This window comes from Ovis aries, chromosome 19 (assembly GCF_016772045.2).
Source record: "Ovis aries strain OAR_USU_Benz2616 breed Rambouillet chromosome 19, ARS-UI_Ramb_v3.0, whole genome shotgun sequence".
NCBI lineage: Eukaryota > Metazoa > Chordata > Mammalia > Artiodactyla > Bovidae > Ovis > Ovis aries.
In genome coordinates, this window is record NC_056072.1 from 2,991,209 (window position 1) to 3,004,876 (window position 13,668).

General features: G+C 47.9%; 1 protein-coding gene across 1 annotated transcript in view; it reads left to right on the top strand.

Annotated features, from left to right (window-relative positions):
- The window catches only part of LOC132658165 (procyclic form-specific polypeptide B-alpha-like), a 381,003-nt gene that overhangs the window by 25,850 nt on the left and 341,485 nt on the right, over positions 1 to 13,668 (top strand). The window contains exons 2-3 of the mRNA XM_060402075.1: positions 2,730 to 2,854; positions 4,035 to 4,276. Of these exons, the coding sequence (XP_060258058.1) occupies positions 4,046 to 4,276 (231 nt within the window). The 5' untranslated portion in view covers positions 2,730 to 2,854; positions 4,035 to 4,045. The remainder of the gene's footprint in view (positions 1 to 2,729; positions 2,855 to 4,034; positions 4,277 to 13,668) is intronic.

The window sequence follows — 13,668 nt, forward strand, 5'->3', positions numbered from 1 at the left end:
TCTGGAGTGTAATCTAGTCACTGAAGACTTTAAAAAGCTCGCCAACTGATTAAAATTTGAGAACTGTTGATGGAGGCAAAGCAAGTCTATTAGGTCTGAGGACCAGAAACACTGGCCTCATCTGGGAGTTTGTTAGAGATGCAGATTCTTAGGCGCCCATCCTGCTGAGTTCTAATCTGCCTTCCAGGGACATTTGCCTGATAATTTCATGTTCATTACAGGTGAGAACACTGTTCCAGGTAGCCTTTAAAAGTAACCATTTATTGATCTGTGTACATGTGCTTTAAAAAAGTGTTTTTAAAGCAATAAGCTGTTAATTTCTAAAAATATTATGGCATATAATTTAGTCCATTTGCACACCTAATTATTGTAGCTTTGACCGTCATGGCGCAGGCACCAACGGTGGTTTCTGCCTGCATTGTAAAAGAAGGTACCAGTCAATAATACCAGCAGAGTGGACACTGGACTTCCACGTCTGAAGTCAAGAATTAACCAAGTTTTTAAGGACTAAGTTCCACAAGTTTGCATTTAATGGTTATTCAAGGTAAAGTAGAAGTCCCCTTTTAGGTTAGTTCATTTTTTGATTTTAGAAAAGCATACAGTTCTAATTCATTACCAGAGATATACAGCATAGGCTCATTTTTATTTGATGTAATTTTTCATCATGAAACATTCAGGTCTCAGATCCTCGGTGGTGAGGGGAGAGTAAGAAGGGACTGTAATGTCTTGACCAAAACAAAAATGCATCTCATATTGTGTTTTTCTTTCCAAGTGGTATTTTAGAGGAACAGTGCCAAAGAATTATAAAGGAGAAAGGACAGCTATGCTGTGTGTTAGATCAGCGCTTCTCAGACTTGATTGGTAGGGATTGTGGTAAGGATCACTTGAAGAAGTTGTGTTAAAATGTAGACCCTGATGCTGTCAGCCTAGGACCAGGCCCGAGAGCCAGTATTTCAAACAGTACAGGTGGTGGGACGCGGCTTGTCTGTTGATGACATTTTGAGTAACAAAAGACTAGATGACTCTTCAGGACACCTTGTAAATCTCATTTCAGTGATTCAAAAAATCAAGTGGTCTGGTATAAACAATAATAATGGTGATTTTGTTGAAAGTGCTGATTTGCTCACTTGAATCATCCAAAAGAAAGATACCAAAAGGTCAGAATTATTCATAGCTCCATCATTAATGGAAAGCTTGTGGGGAAGTGAAGTCATTTAAGGCAAAAGCAAAATAGTAACATAAATACCTCAGATGACTACCAGGGCAAAATTTTCAAAATGTTGCAAGCTGTCTGCAAGCTTGAAGTAGCAATTTACATGCATAATTAGGTGCAATCAACAGTTTTGAAATGTAATATATTTTCTGAGCCCGTATTTACTTATGACAGACGCAAAAAAAAAAAAAAAAAATCTGTGTCCCCCAAAAAATAGAAGGGCAGAAAAAGGAAAAATATTTACCTTTAACAATGGGAGCCTGTATAAGCACTTGCCTAAATCTGGAACAAATTCAGTCGAAGTATTGTATCTTTGTTTTGATTTGCTCTTCATTGAAGTTCACAAACACATTTTGGAAGTAACAAGCATGGAAGAATAACCACCTTCCAGCCAGTTATTCCAGCTCCTGTTGGAACTGACGTATAAATTTTTATTTCTACAACGTAAAAGGAAAATCTGTCAAATTTAGAACTTTGTTGCACAGAATACCACTGACTTTCTTCCTGCCTTCAGAAGGGGCTTCATTCTTTGAAGATCCTAAATATCTTTTAGAATAATTTATAGAAAAAAGATTAATTAAACTGGCAATTTCTTCTTCCTAAATCAAGATCCTCAGAGGATTGCTCGTGGTGAATTTCTATCAGCTTACTATTTTCAGTAAAACAGGCACTGAGTGTTCCCTATGCCCTAAGGCACTCTGCTAAGCACTTTACACAGATCATCTAATTTACCATTATAAAAATACTATAAGGATTGATTGATTACAATGTACTGGGGAGGAAAGGGAGAGTGACTTCTTTAAAGGCAGAAGCTCTGTATTTTCTTGGCTGGCACATTATCGCATGAGAGGTCATAATGTCACTTACAAAGTATAGCGAATGTCAGACTTAAGCAAGCCCGTGTTATTTTGAACAAACTCCCAATTTAGAAAATGAGCTTGAAATCTAATTTTTCATAATTCTGAAGAAAAAGAATAATTTCACCCCTAAACTTTTCTTTTCAAAAGCACATTCACATTGCATTATCCAGATTGACTGTGTGCACTGATTAAAGGGGCAGTTGGCAACCCACTCCAGTATTCTTGCCTGGAAAATCCCATGGACAGAGGAACATGACAGGCCACAGTCCATGGGGTCGCAAAGAGTCCGACGCGACTGAGCGACTTCACTAGCTTCTATCATATGTAGAGTCAGATGCAGCGGCTGCGCGGAGGGATAAGACATAATATGTCCGTGTGTCACTGCCACTATTTGGACGGTGTGTCTTGAAATTGTCAAAGTTGTCTTTAAGGAATGCAAAGCCGTCACAAACTTTCCAGTTTCAGGAGGCAAGCATAGTCTGTGATACATCATATATGGGGTGGGGGTGGTGGGGGAAGCTAAGCTCCACTTAGAAATGCACGGAGAGTTCATTATCTGCTGATCCATGTGGGGGCATTATGGAACTCAAAGCCCGGAATAATAGCTCTATTTACTATTAAACAGCTTCTTAATAATCCTCTACTTCTCTCCACAGCTTCTGGAAGGTCCCTTCTGCGCATGCAGAGTCGCCTTGGCCTTGGCAGTTCCTGTGGAGTTGTAAACTGCTCCCCAGGACCAGGGAGTGTTAGTGTAGAAGTCCTCCTAATCAGCTGACTGTCGGTGAGCCCCGCTCTAAGAATTCCTAAGAATATCCTTGTCCTCCCCATCCCTCTCTCTAGATTTACAGATGCAGCTCACCGCCCGGCCTGGGGTCCCCGCCCCTCGGCGGATCCCTGCCTGGGGCCGGGCGCCCTTCCAGCGCAGAGGGGTGACTGGAAGCTGGCACCCACGGGGGCACCTGGCGGCCAATGCCCGGCCGCGACCCCTCGCCTCTCTCTCCGCACACCCCCCGCCCCCACTACCCTCCCATCGCCCACCCCTCCGCTGCAGACCTTTACGTGGAACTCAGGCTAGCCGCCAGACTCGCGCCCTCGCCCCGGGCGCGGGACCTCACCCCTTGCGGGTGCCGCCCGCGACCCGGTGGAGGCGAGGGTAGGTGGACTGCCGCCTGGCCTCTGCCACCGCCTGCCTGTCCTCGCCCTCCGGCGCTGAGGGCGGCTTGGGGCCACGGGAGCGCGGGGGTGCTCTGTGCGCGCGGGAGGGGTGACCCTGGGGACAGGCGCGGCCGCGGGAGGGAGCGGGGGAGGGGCCCAGGCCGCTGTGGCGGCGGGGGTCACCCGGGCTTGGGGCGGGGGCCCTGGCCGCCAGCCCCCCGCCGGCTCCCCTCCTCCCAGGGCTCCGCCGTCGCCCGGCACGGGTCGCCAAGCCCTGCCTGCCTCGCCCGGAGAGGGCGGGGTGAGGGGTCGGAGCCTGGGCAGGGCTGGGGGGGGCGGTGGGTTTCACTTACACCTGACCGGCCCCTCTCCCGACAGTTTCGCCAGCGGGTCCCGGAGACGCGATTGTTCTTCCAGTAACTTTGTTCCGAGGCGGAGGGGAGGGGAGACGCCGAGGGGCCCCCGGAGAGGCTGGAAAGCGCCGAGGATCTGGAGGCCGGGCTGGGCGCGCGGCTGGGAGGCGTCGCCACCGCCGGGATGCGCTCGGCTTAGCGGGACTGCCGGGGGCGCCCGAAGGCCACCACTCCGAGGACGCGCAGCCCCCGCTGCTCGCGCTCCCCGGGCCGGCGCTGCCGGTGCCCGAGCCAAGCAGCGAGCAGAGCTGCGGGGCGCGCGGGCGAAGGCTGGCGGGAGGGAGGGCGCGCAAGAGGCGGCCCCTCCTCGGCGAGCCATGCGTGCCGCGGGCAGCTAAGCCGCCGCCGGGCGCCGCTGCCAAGTCTGCGCTCCGCTTTTGTCTTGCCCTCCAGTGAATGGGAAGATGGAGATGGATGTGGAGGGAGTTTCTCCGCGCCCGGAGCCCATCCCCCGCTCCCAGGGGGCTGGAGGAGCCTGCCAGGCGCCGTCACAGCCGCCCCAGCCCCAACCCCAGCCCCCGCCGCTGCCTCCGCAGCATCCGGCTCCGGATGAACCGCTCGGAGAGAGTGCCGGCGGCGCAGAGGACAGCGACGATCCCGAGGCGAGACCCAGCGGCGACAAGGGCGAGAGCAAGGTAGGTCCCCGCGTTGGCGCTGTGACACCTTGTGAACAAAACCAAGACGCTCTGGTAATAGCTGTCACTTTAACCCCTCCACTCCCCACCCCCTCTCTCGTCCAGGTGGGGGTGGCAGTGGGGGTTGCAGATGTGGGGAAGGCGTGAGATGATGTGGGATCGGTGGGTGAGAGTGACTTTCTGACCTGGAAGGCGTGTGCAAAGTCCGTCCTGGTTTCCGTAGTCAAGTGTTTGTGCAGAGAAAAGTCTCCTGGTCCAGGCGATGTGATGCCAGGCAGGGCGCAGCATCCCGGGAGAGCGGGGTTGAGGACCGGTGCTCGCCCACACCGTGTAGCCAAGGCTTGTGCGGATGATCTAGGTCAAAGCGAAGCGTGTTTTCTGGAGCTGCCAAGTGCTTCCGAGACTCCTTGTAGGGAGGTGACATCAACCTAAAGATGACAACGGTGGGAGCAAAGTTTGGCTCTTCTGCAGAAGGGAGAGCTCTGCCTCACCCAGCTCCAAGCTAGAGGTCCTGCTTTGCTCCTCCCCTGGCATCCTCGTGCCTGGGAAGGGCAGGGACCAGGGGCCTGGCGGCAGGTGAGCCCTGGACACCTTTTGTAGCCCTGCTGTGTCATTGTAGACCCGAGGATAGAGGCTACTGACTGTGGAGAGAGGAGATCCTCAGGTAATTGGGTTCCAGGAAGAAATGGCTCAAATGCGTTTCTCTGGTGCTGATGTTTTTTCCTGTTGAAAAAATTGTAAAGGAGAGAAAGTGGCATAGAAAATAATGCCTTGTGGTAACGTTCTTAGAGTGTAGTTCCAGCCTGGTCCCTGAGCAGGGTGTTCTTTCTCCGTGCACACTTGGAGTTGAGTTTTGTGAACGCTGGTGTCGGCCAGTCATGTCTCGGCAAAGTCTGTACATGTGTTTCTTAATACATTTTGAAAGTGGCTGCAAATGTTGGGGGAAAGTTGGTTCAACAAATTAGAATATTGGAACCAAAGAGGAGTCAGTGGAAATACTTTCTAACTGTGGCTCACTTGAGGAAGTGTTCAAGAAAACAGCCCCTGTTCCTGGTGAGAAAAGAACTCAAGTCATAATGTGCTCCTCCTTGGAGATTGCCTGGGCTTCGGTTGCACCTTTCCGAAGGTGTGAGTGGACTAAACAACATCCAAAATATGCTGGGATCACATTGGATGATGCCTCTCTGTACTTGGAGACTGGCTCCCCTTGACAGGGTTTTATTTGCACATCTTCAAAATTTTGTTTTGCATTTGGATTACAGAGCTAAGGCTTGAGATTGTGGTTTATCTAGGAAATTCTATATTGTAACTTAACATGACATTCTCCCAAGGAACTGGCATTTGAACACACTCTAGACTGGGCCAGGGTGATGCGTATAGGAGTTACATTGCTGAACTATGAGGAATTTTAATATTCTAATGTCCTCAGCTTTTCAGTCATATTTGATTCGATGAATATCTAATTCTGTCATGACTGCATATTTACCACATGAAATGACTGTGCTCAGTTTCATGAAATAACGATAACTGAGCAGCGTGTTATCTAATTGAACTGTAAGTCTCTTTTGCAAAATAGATGTGGGCAGTCATTAAAATATACAGCCTGTGTTGCCATTTCCACCTTGCTGGTTCATATGCCCCGAGCATGAGAAATTCCTACCATCAGCAAAAAATCCCTGCTTATTTGTTTCCCTCTGATGCGCCGCGCAAGCTGTATGATGTTCTGCGGGTTGTGGGGAGTGAGGAAGCCCGTGCATGATATATGCTAGAGTAGGTGAAGAGAGGACGGAAAGTGGGTTGATTACATGTCACTAATTAGCATGTGCAGAAATTTGAGTATTCCACTGATGTGACTGACTTTCTGTATGTCTGCAGTTTCTTGTGGTGGAAACAAATACTCTTTTTTTTTTTTTTTTTGCCTCCAGGTGTTTGCCTTAAAAAATCATGTTGCCATCCTTTTCTTTACCCAGAAATCAGCTGAGTTAACCCTTCGCTGTTATCTGCTACCCTCTTTACCAGTCCTTCTAAGATCTGAGGATGGTGGCTGTGTCTCAGACTTTGATAACTAACTCTTTCTGTCTTTGATGTCTACTAAGGCAGGTTATACATTGATTTTTCTTAGCAAATCCTGGTTTCATTAGCGGGAAGCATTTTTGGGTGTCTGATCAAATTATTCTGCTAAGATATAAATGGAAGACAAACTAGGATAAAGTGGAATGTGGTAGCTGCTTGGGGTGAAGCTGGGGAGACAATCACAGTAGGATTTAAACACAGTAATGTACAAATATAATGTATTGGATGGTTATTTTTGCTTCTTGTTTATGAGTGTAATAAATGAATTTTGAATACTGTATTATTTATTTTAAATCTTCCCCCACCCCCAAAGTGCAGGGCATTTATTTCAAGATCCTGGGGCCATGCTTTTATTTTCTCCTGAGTTTACCCCAGTTGTCTTCTTGGAAAAGAAGTCGGAGCTTCATGCCAGACCTGCTTGTCTCCGAAACTGCAGGTTCAGGTCCTGCGTCTTCTGAAAGTCTCTGAAATAGGAAGGAAGGTTAGAAAACTGGATCAGTCAAGGGATTTTTTTGCACCAGAATTCATGACGTGACGGGTGCTTTCTGCTTCTAGAATAACAAGGCCTAATTCCTCTCTAGCAGCTGCTCTTCAGGGAGATGCTGTGGCAGCTGCAGGCTGTGTAGGCTCTGAGTCCATGCATTGGGGAGGACCCTAAATCAGCCAGTCCCCTGGGCTTGAAGGCAGGCTTACCTTGAGCCCTGGAAAAGGCAGTCTCCTCTTCTGGTGATGATGTCCAGAGATAAAGCAGGGGCGCCTGGGGAGAGGTTTCCTCAGTCATCACCTCAAGAACCTCTTCCTCGTGTCTGAAAGGAGTTTCCCTCACCTGGGCAAGCTCTTTTCTTCCAGTCTTGCAGACAAAGATTAAGCAGTCCCTCAGAGTCAGAGACCTCCGGTCTCGACTATGGATGGGACTATTCTCAAAACTTTCTTGCAGAGTTTCCTTAGGCTATCACGTTCCATTCCTTTAGTGGCTTTTAAAACCTTTCTGAAATGCTTTGCTTGTGCTCAGTAACTTTCGGATAGGTATTTCCCAAACTTTGTTTGGAAAAGTTTCTTGAAAATTTCCTTGTATTGAGGACTAACTCCCGGGTTCCTTTCTCTATCCGTGTTACCAAGTTGCTTTCACAAATGTGTGGGTTCTTCCACTGACCCCAGGGGAGTGGTATAAATGATCCTTTCTTGTCTGCTTTGGCTTCATGCATTCCTCTCTCACCTCACTTCTCTCTCTCTCTTCCACACACACAAACCATTTACTGTGATGTTCTGTATAGAAGTGTGTATTTATGGCACTGCTATGAGATATCCTGACCAAACTCTTTTGTGTTCAGCTCTCATTACAGGCTTGGTGTGCAGGAAATGTTATTCTTGTAATTTGGGCTGGAGAGATCCATGCTATTGCTCCCAGTGACACTTCACTGATGGACATAACCCAAGATACTCACCGTCCTGCGTCCCATCAGTGACACTGACCTAAATCGTCAGTCTCACAGCGGATGCTGTGGGGAGTCTGTGATCCAGTCCGTTTTTTAGAGCCTTTTGTTTTGAAATAATTTATAGGAAAGTTGCAAAGATAAGACCAGGAGTTCCCTGTACCAACCTTCCCTAATGTTCATATCCTACTTAATCATGACTTGTATATTACAATAAAGAAATTAACACGACTGCAATACTGTTAACTAATCTCATCCAGTTTTGTTGAACGAAGGTGTAACATGTCGGTGTTTTTCATTCTATCCTCCTAGGACTTGACACTTTTTTTTAACAGTTGAAAGTGTCTTTGAAGGGGTATTTAAGAGCTAGATTTAGCCTCAGGCTAACCGTTTGCCCTGTTCCCGGCAGGGAGGATCAGCTCCTAGAGTCCTAGACTGAGGTCCCTGGGCTCTGCACTGCATTGCCCTGAGCCCTGGGGGAGTTACAACTTTGGCAAAGCTCTTGAGTGATGTGAACTTGTGGGGAGTGATAGTCTGCTTCTCTATTTTGTCCTGAAAAGCATTCCTGCTCCTGGTAAGACAGGGTTTGTCAGTACACAGAGGACAGCAGAGTCTCAAGTGGCAAGTTTAGAAGAGGCAATTGATAAAATCAGGACAGTTCACTCTGATGTTTAACCCCGTGGGTGTTTGCTCCTGGCAAGAAGAGTAGTGGAAGCCTTCTCTTTTCTGCCTTGTGCCCGCCAGGAGAACTCTGATTCCAAGCACAGAAGCAGAAACCTGCCCATATTAGGCAGGATACCACTGTGATCATTGTGGGCTTTCTGATGAAGATTGAAATCACAAAGACCACATTGATCTTGGCTCTGCCTTTCACTAGCTACTAACCTCAGAGAAGATCCTACTTTTTAAACATCTTTTTAAAAAATTTGTATTTATTTTTTTATTTTGGCTGCATTGGGTCTTAAGTTGTGACATGTGGAATCTAGTTCCCTTACCAGGGATGGGACTGTGACCTCTGGCATTGGGAACATGTAGTCTTAGCCACCAGACCACCAGGGAAGCTCTCAATCCTACCCTTTTTAAATCTGTCTCTTCATCTTTAAAATAGGGTAATAATAGTGCCCACACTGATGGTCACTGTATGGGTTAACTGAGATAAAACATGCAAAGTTCTTGATTCAGAGCATCATAGCTACTGATTGCTCAGCAGTTATAATGATGATTATTGTTGCTGTTGTGGTCCATGGATCTGAAGAGAAGGAGTTGGGGCCAAGTCCATCTAGAGTTTTCGGTTTCCCAAAGGGTTGTGGGACTGGAAATGATACAGACACACTGTTCTACAATCACACTAGTTTCTGACTTTGTGGATCTTGAAGTATTCCCCAGTCTTTTCCTGGTGGGCAGGACTCTGGAAAATAATATCCGTTATCCTGTCTTATCAATAGACTGTGAGTCTCTCGTCAGGAAAGCCAAGGAGGACCAGGAGGGATGATCCTGGCTCCAAGCCCAGGTCCCAGGGGTACATGCAAGACAATAATAGAGCAAGTGGGTTGCCTGGCTTTTACTCATTACATTTGTGGTTTCTTAGGAGAAGTAGGTGGCAAATTTTAAGGCTTAAAGAAATAATTGAGATGAAAAGTTGTACCTTTTAGGACTCTTTGATTGCAAGCAACAGAAACTGACTTTAATTTGAGCAAAAAGGTATTTTCTGGTAAGATTGCAAGATAATCAGGGGATCAAAGTAAAATTGATAAAACTGATTTTGGGGAAATCCTGAAGCCAGGGACTCTCAGAAGCTCCGAGTAATAGAGAATGATGAATGGTCTTCTGAGGGCACAGACATAAGAAGAGTAAATTCCAACTTTTTTTGTTCCCTTTCTGTCACTCCGATGAGCAGAATCCATGGAAAGTTGTCTTAACAAGCCTTCCTCAGGTCAGATATCAGCTTCTTGGGGAGAGTGGGTATCCATATAAGAGGTTCTGGCAAATTGTGTCCTTTGGAAGGGGTAGAGTTCATGGGGTAACAATCAAGGTACTGTTACCTGACCCAGAGGAATGGACATGAGGGGCAAGACAACCAGTGTAACTTCTCTTCGGGCAGAGAGTTGTGGGGAGGGAAAGGGGCAGGAAGAGAAGGGAAAAAAAGAGAGAAATAGAGGGAAAGAGAAAAAGAGAGCCAGACAGAGACAGACAGTGAGCTTATCCAAGAACCTGGAATTGTTTTCTGCATTGATTTCCCAAATTCCAATACTTCGGCCAACTGATGCAAAGAACTGACTCATTTTAAAAGACCCTAATGCTGGGAGAGATTGAAGGCAGGAGGAGAAGGGGGGTGACAGAAGATGAGATGGTTGGATGGCACCACCCACTCAATGGACATGAATTTGAGCCAACTCTGGAAGATAGTGAAGGACAGGGAAGCCTGGCCGGCTGCAGTCCATAGGGTCACAAAGAGTTGGACACGACTTAGCGACTGAACAAGAACAATTTGAAAAGAAAATACAGAGAAAATGTTGCAATCTGTTGCTTACATACAGAAAGAGGGGGGCAGAGGACTTGCCCCTTATTCTGATTTGCCATATGAGACCCCCAGAATTAGGAAACTGGATTGCAATGGGTGGCCTCCCATGTTTTTCCAGGTAGAAATTTGAGGCCCATAACAAGTGGCTTGCCCAAGCACAGAGCTGGCACTTGAAGACCCTCTAGTCTAAGACATGGCAATTGCTTCTAAAATTCAGAATCCTCAATTTTCTCCACAAATAAAATGAAATTAATGATGCATTTCCCATCTGCTGAGCAGATAATCTGAGGATGAATGTGATGTAGCCCTGGTGTTTTAAAACGTAGACCTGCCATGGAACTCTCATCTCTACTAGAGTGAATATATTATCGTATTTTCGTCTGCCCTCAAGTTAAAGCAGGTTGGTTTCCTGCTCAAATCCCTACAGCTTTCTCTTTGACTTAGAATCTACGTGTCCCTGTCTCTCTGTCTTCACATCTGGATCTTAGTTCCTGCAGGAGGAGGCACCCTGGACTGTGTGTTTCTCACTCATGTTGGGGAGAGCTGTTCACTCCTGGGCGCACTCTGTTCCAGCACCAGGCCGGGCACACAGTGGGTACCCAGAGAATAGCCGTCTGTGACTCCTGACTGGGCGTGTCCATTCAGCACATCAAGCCCTTCCTTAGATGCTGGGATTGCAAAACTGAAAGAGAGAAAGCCATAGCTGCACGGAGGCAACATACCTGCCCCCAGCCCCTGATGCTCCGAGGAGCTGAGTGTCAGCAGAGAGGCGAGAACAGGACCCTCCGTGACAGGCTGCGTGGAGGGGAGTCTCGGAGAAGCAGCAATGTGGGAGATGTAGGGAGGGTGTCCACTGTCAGAAGGGCTGAGAAAGGGTCAGAAACTCCGCACAGGATCTGCGGAGGCATAGCTAGAGGTGTGTTTCTCATGGAGGCCCGTGATGGCAGCGGAAAGTTGGGATGCCCTCTGGTTAAGAGTGAGTTGAGAGTGCATGCTTGACCCTGTCTCCCTCCCCGAGGCGGGAATTTAATGGATCCATACATTAGAAGGAATCGAGGAGACAGAATTAACTCCAGTTTATTGCTTGACAAGGGCTTCCTTGGTGGCTCAGACGGTAAAGAATCTGCTTGCAGTGTGGGAGGCCTGGATTTGATCCCTGGGTCGGAAAGAATCCCTCTGGAGAAGGGAACAGCTACCACTCCAGTATTCTGGCCTGGAGAATTCCATGGACTCGGACATGACTGAGCAACTTTCACTAAGGAGAGGACATTGCATCGTGGCCTGAATAGAAGACATAGCGCAAGAGCTATTAGTAATAAATGGAATTTATTTTGGAACAGAGTAGCCTTTCTTGGGAAGGAATAGGTAGAGACTTCCCCCAGCGCAGTCCCCAGCCCCCCAGCCTCAGCTCTCAGGTCCGTCCCCTCCTGCCCCGCCCCCTGGCCTTACTGTCTGCACCCTTTGTGGCCCTCTGTGCCCTGGTGCTCGGGGACTGGGCACTGCTGGCATGCACAGGTGGTGGCCTGTGCTCACGGAGGAGGTGCTTTTACTGAGATACCCTTCCTTTTCTCCTGGTGCAGTTTCGGTGCAGTTAAATCGGTGGGAAGGGGGTCCATCTTCTTAGAGTAGGACGTTGTCTTATGCATTTTTAAAGGTTTCTTGAGCCGAGGTAGAAACATTCCTGAGGGCATGGTGGGTGCAGCCACTCTACCGGCTCCTTTTTCACAAGTGAGGCCATTCCACACATCATTAAGATAACGTGTTGCCCTATCTGGGTGGAAGGAGACTGTGAGACACCGACCAGTGAGTGACCTGTTTTCCTGGTTTGCTCTCCCAGTAACTGAAGGCCCAGGTCATGTCCCTTCACCAAAACCGGTGGCAGGTCAGCCCACCCGTCCTTCCCAGGCTTGCATTCTCCCGCCCCAGGTCAGATCCCCTATATTTCACAATCTACTTTTTTTCCTAGAGAAATATGTATTTTTGTAATATTTTTTCTGAAAGTGATCTGGGTTTTGAACATTGGTCTACTTTTGGGTGCCCTGGGTTTGCGTTGCGTGTAGGTTCCCCTAGTTGCCGGAGTCGGCTGTTCTCTGGTTGTGGTGTGCAGGCCTCTCTCGCCATGGAACGCAGTCTCTAGAGCATGCGCGCTTCAGTAGTTGCAGCTCATGGGCTCAGTAGCTGTGGTGCATGAGCTCAGTTGCCACGCAGCCTGTGGAATCTTCCTGGCCCAGCGATCAAACCCATGTCCCTTGCATCGGCAGGCAGATTCTTAACCACTGGACCAGCAGAGAAGTCTTACCTTATAGACAGTAAAATTCACCCTTTTAAAGTGTACAGCTCAATGAGTTTTGACACATTACATCTGTGAGGGGCTTCCCAGGTGGCACTAGTGGTAAAGAACCTACCTGCCAGTGCAGGAGACGCAAGAGACTTGGGTTTGATCCCGGGGTTGGGAAGAGCCCTTGGGGTGGAAAATGCAACCTACTCTAGTATTCTTGCCTAGAAAATTTCATAGACAGAGGAGTCTGGCAGGCTGTAGTCCATGGGGTCAGAAAGAGTCAGACGCGACTGAGCAACTGAGTGCGTATGCATAAACGCACACACACACACACTTATGAAGCCACACACACACACGCACACACACACACACACCCGTGAAGCCACCAACCCCAAACAGGATGTGGAAGGTTTTTGTTGCCCTCAAAGGGTTCCTGTGTGTCTCTCAACAGATAATTCCTTCACGCCACAACATTATGAAAATCATGACATTTTCTGTAATTTCGCATGAAGTCAAATAGTGTGCAGTGTTTTCATCAGGCTTCTTTTGCTTCACAAAACGTATTTGACCGTCACTCACCTTCATGTGTATCAGGGGTTGCTTTTGCTTACCGGGTCTTATTTTGTTGTATGGATGTATATCGTTTATCCATTCACTTGTTGGTGGATATTTGGGTTCTTTACAGAATTTTGGCCTTTATGAATAAAGCTCCTATGATTTTTTTTATGGGCCATTGATTTTCATTTCTCTTGCGTGAATTCCTGGGAGTGAGACTGCTGAGTCGTGCGTTAAGGGTGTTTATAGGAAGCTGCCAATCTCTTCTCACGCGCGGCTGTTCCAAGTGTGCTGAGACCGTGTGTCCCCACCGTCCGGTTGGGATGAGTGAGAGTTCCAGTTGCTTCACATTACTGCCAGCACTTGCCTTTGTCATATCTTCAGTCTCTGCCCTTTCAGTAGCTGTGTAATGACGTCTCGTTGTGGCCTTAGTGGGGATCTCTGTTAACTGATGATGTTGAACAGCTACTGAGCCGATTTGTCATCTGTAGCTTTCTTTGGGGAAAAGTTTGTTCCAATCTTTGGCCTATTT